The sequence below is a fragment of the Etheostoma spectabile genome, chromosome 2 (assembly GCF_008692095.1).
Source record: "Etheostoma spectabile isolate EspeVRDwgs_2016 chromosome 2, UIUC_Espe_1.0, whole genome shotgun sequence".
Taxonomy (NCBI): domain Eukaryota; kingdom Metazoa; phylum Chordata; class Actinopteri; order Perciformes; family Percidae; genus Etheostoma; species Etheostoma spectabile.
This window is the reverse complement of record NC_045734.1, coordinates 19,342,400-19,344,950: the sequence shown is the minus strand read 5'-3', so window position 1 is coordinate 19,344,950 and position 2,551 is coordinate 19,342,400. Positions and strand designations below refer to the sequence as shown.

Sequence of the window (2,551 nt, the reverse complement as noted above, 5' to 3'; positions counted from 1 at the left end):
AAAAAATACATTGATTTATAAGCTAAAGCTAGAGGCCTGAAAAAGCCTAACCAAATGTCCATCTTTTTCCCCTCCCCAGGTTTAACATCAAAGTGAATCTACAGCTGGTCACCAGCTTCATGCTGACAGGCATTTCTGTCGGAGCCAAGTATGCCCAGAATGGACAACTCTTTGCACGCTTCAAACTCACTGAAACACTTTCTGAGGTAACTGGATTGGTTAATTTTGTAATTGCAACAAACTTGCAATAAACAACATTGGTTTCTGCTTTTTCAATTTTAAGTACTGCAGCTACTTATTTGTTGCACTTAGAGCCCCAAGGTGTCAGCTAGCTAGCTCTCCTGAACAGTTTCCTTTTCCTTACCTCAGGACACATTGGCTGGACGGCTAGTGATGACCAAGGTAAATTCAGTTCTGCTGCTGCCATTTGGCCGTGAGGGGGTCAGCAGCCACCCGCCTCCTGGGGTCAAAGAGCGTGTTTACGAAGCTGTGATCGAGGAGAAGACCAAGGACTACATCTTCCTAAGGATCTGTAAGGACTGCTGTGAGGAGCTGGGGCTGCTACCTGACAGAGAATTACAGGTATGATCTGCACCAAGGGAAAAGTAGAAACTTTTGTGCTTAAGCATGAGGCGTCCCTATACTGCTGTCACAATCACATATTGAGTAGGAGTGTTGGATTGACATCAGTGGAAAGGGCAGGCGAATGATCTCTTAACACATGCAATATCTTTGTACTAAGAGATTTTAGTTAGCATCCATTTCAGGATTCCCTCCACCCTGATGCTTTGGCCTCTAAAAAGGGTTAAAGTTTAACATATTGATTAGCATTTTTAACAAAAAGTTGCAGGACAGAGGAGGACTATCTTTCCAGGAAAGCCTGTGTGTTCTTGTGTTTCTGTGTAGTATTGACTGCACTGTTATGTGTCTGGTTCTTTGTTTCTGAGAAATTTCCCTTCATTGAATGACTCTACCTTTGGCAGCTGATATGCTTCTTCCCATCTGCAGAACGTCAGCAGATGAAGCAAGTGGTTGTGTTAACAGTTATCAAAACAACCCTTATCCTATCACTGTGGGAGCATAATCTTCATATTTGTCTGCATACGCTGATTCTGCCTGCTTACATGATGCAATTTTATTTACCTGTCTCCTCTGTTGGTTCTCAGAATAATTCACACTACCTTGATGTTTCATGCTCTTCTAACTTTGGCATATCTGACTTTTCTTTTCTTGTATTCATTGTTTCTCACTTTCTTGCTATGTCTTTTCTCCCCACTTTTGCTACCTAATGTTGAAGTTTTTAATCTCTTTTTTTTCTTTCCTTCTGATTTTCAAACCTCTATCCTAAAGACATTGTACACTTTACAGTACACCTGCTAGGAGCCAGTATCTGTTAGCATGATGATGAGGCCTTCCAGCAGTGGAAACAAAATCTTAGTGATGAAATAAAACTGGTTTAAGCAAAGGGATTAAATAGAAATGTAGGCTGCCCAAGACATTAAGGTAAAGCTAGACAAATGTTTAGCTGTGCCATGGTCGGTACTAACTAAACATGGCACACAATTGCATTCATATTCGTTGGAGTGCTGTCCTAATTGCTTTTTAGATATTGTTTTGTGTAGAACATAATTTAATTTGAGCAATTGTACTTTTAAGTATTTTAAAACTATTCATAGATAAAATGCACAAATTTTATGTATTTCATTCGTTAGGTTTAATTAATGTGGGTTCTTTATAACTATTGATATTTTTTGGTCTGTACACCCACAGCCCTGTCAGATGAACTCACGCGCCCCCCATCAATTCTCAACGTGTTCCAAATGTATAACATTATTGATAAGTGGATATCGTTAATTTTATCATCCAAATGAACTGTCAGTATTTGGGTTAGGTTGGTCAGGAATCAAAACTGAATAATTCCCATTTTATCCAAAATTATACAACCCGAACAAGAACGGTTTTGATTTAAATAGTTGATTAAATTCCAATGTTTTGCTCATAACATAGTATCCTTGGCCTGTAGATGGATATAGGTAAGTGGGTTGATTGCATTGACTGCTTAGTGAACTCTTGGTATTGCCTCTGTGTCAGGTGGAGCTCCAGTTCCAGCTGAACAGGCTGCCACTCTGTGAGATGCACTATGCCCTGGATCGCATCAAAGAAAATAACATCCTTTTTCCGGACATTGGCCTTGTCCCCACCATCCCTTGGAGCCCTAACAGGTGTGTATTTCACCATGAACACAATCGCACACGTTTCAATGTTGAGGGCTGATTCATAAATTAGTTTTACATTAAAGGCTGCCCTCAATATTTTATTCTGATTATGGTTTCCACCTCCTGGGGGCATGGTGTCTCACTCTATTGCGTTAATGAGAACTCTGGGATACATTACTGCCTTGAAAAGCTTTACTTTGCTTTACACACATGGCAGACTGTTTCATGTTGCTGTGTGGAAAAGGGGACCTTCCTTCATATTGCAGATGAAGAGTGAAGACTTAAATATAAGATATCTGCCAATAAATAACTTCCATTCATATATATATATATAT

At 39.7% G+C, this 2,551-nt stretch overlaps 1 protein-coding gene across 1 annotated transcript in view; it reads left to right on the top strand.

Moving 5' to 3' along the window:
• The window catches only part of helz (helicase with zinc finger), a 66,066-nt gene that overhangs the window by 23,738 nt on the left and 39,777 nt on the right, over window positions 1-2,551 (top strand). The window contains exons 13-15 of the mRNA XM_032535699.1: window positions 80-206; window positions 370-582; window positions 2,092-2,222. Of these exons, the coding sequence (XP_032391590.1) occupies window positions 80-206; window positions 370-582; window positions 2,092-2,222 (471 nt within the window). The remainder of the gene's footprint in view (window positions 1-79; window positions 207-369; window positions 583-2,091; window positions 2,223-2,551) is intronic.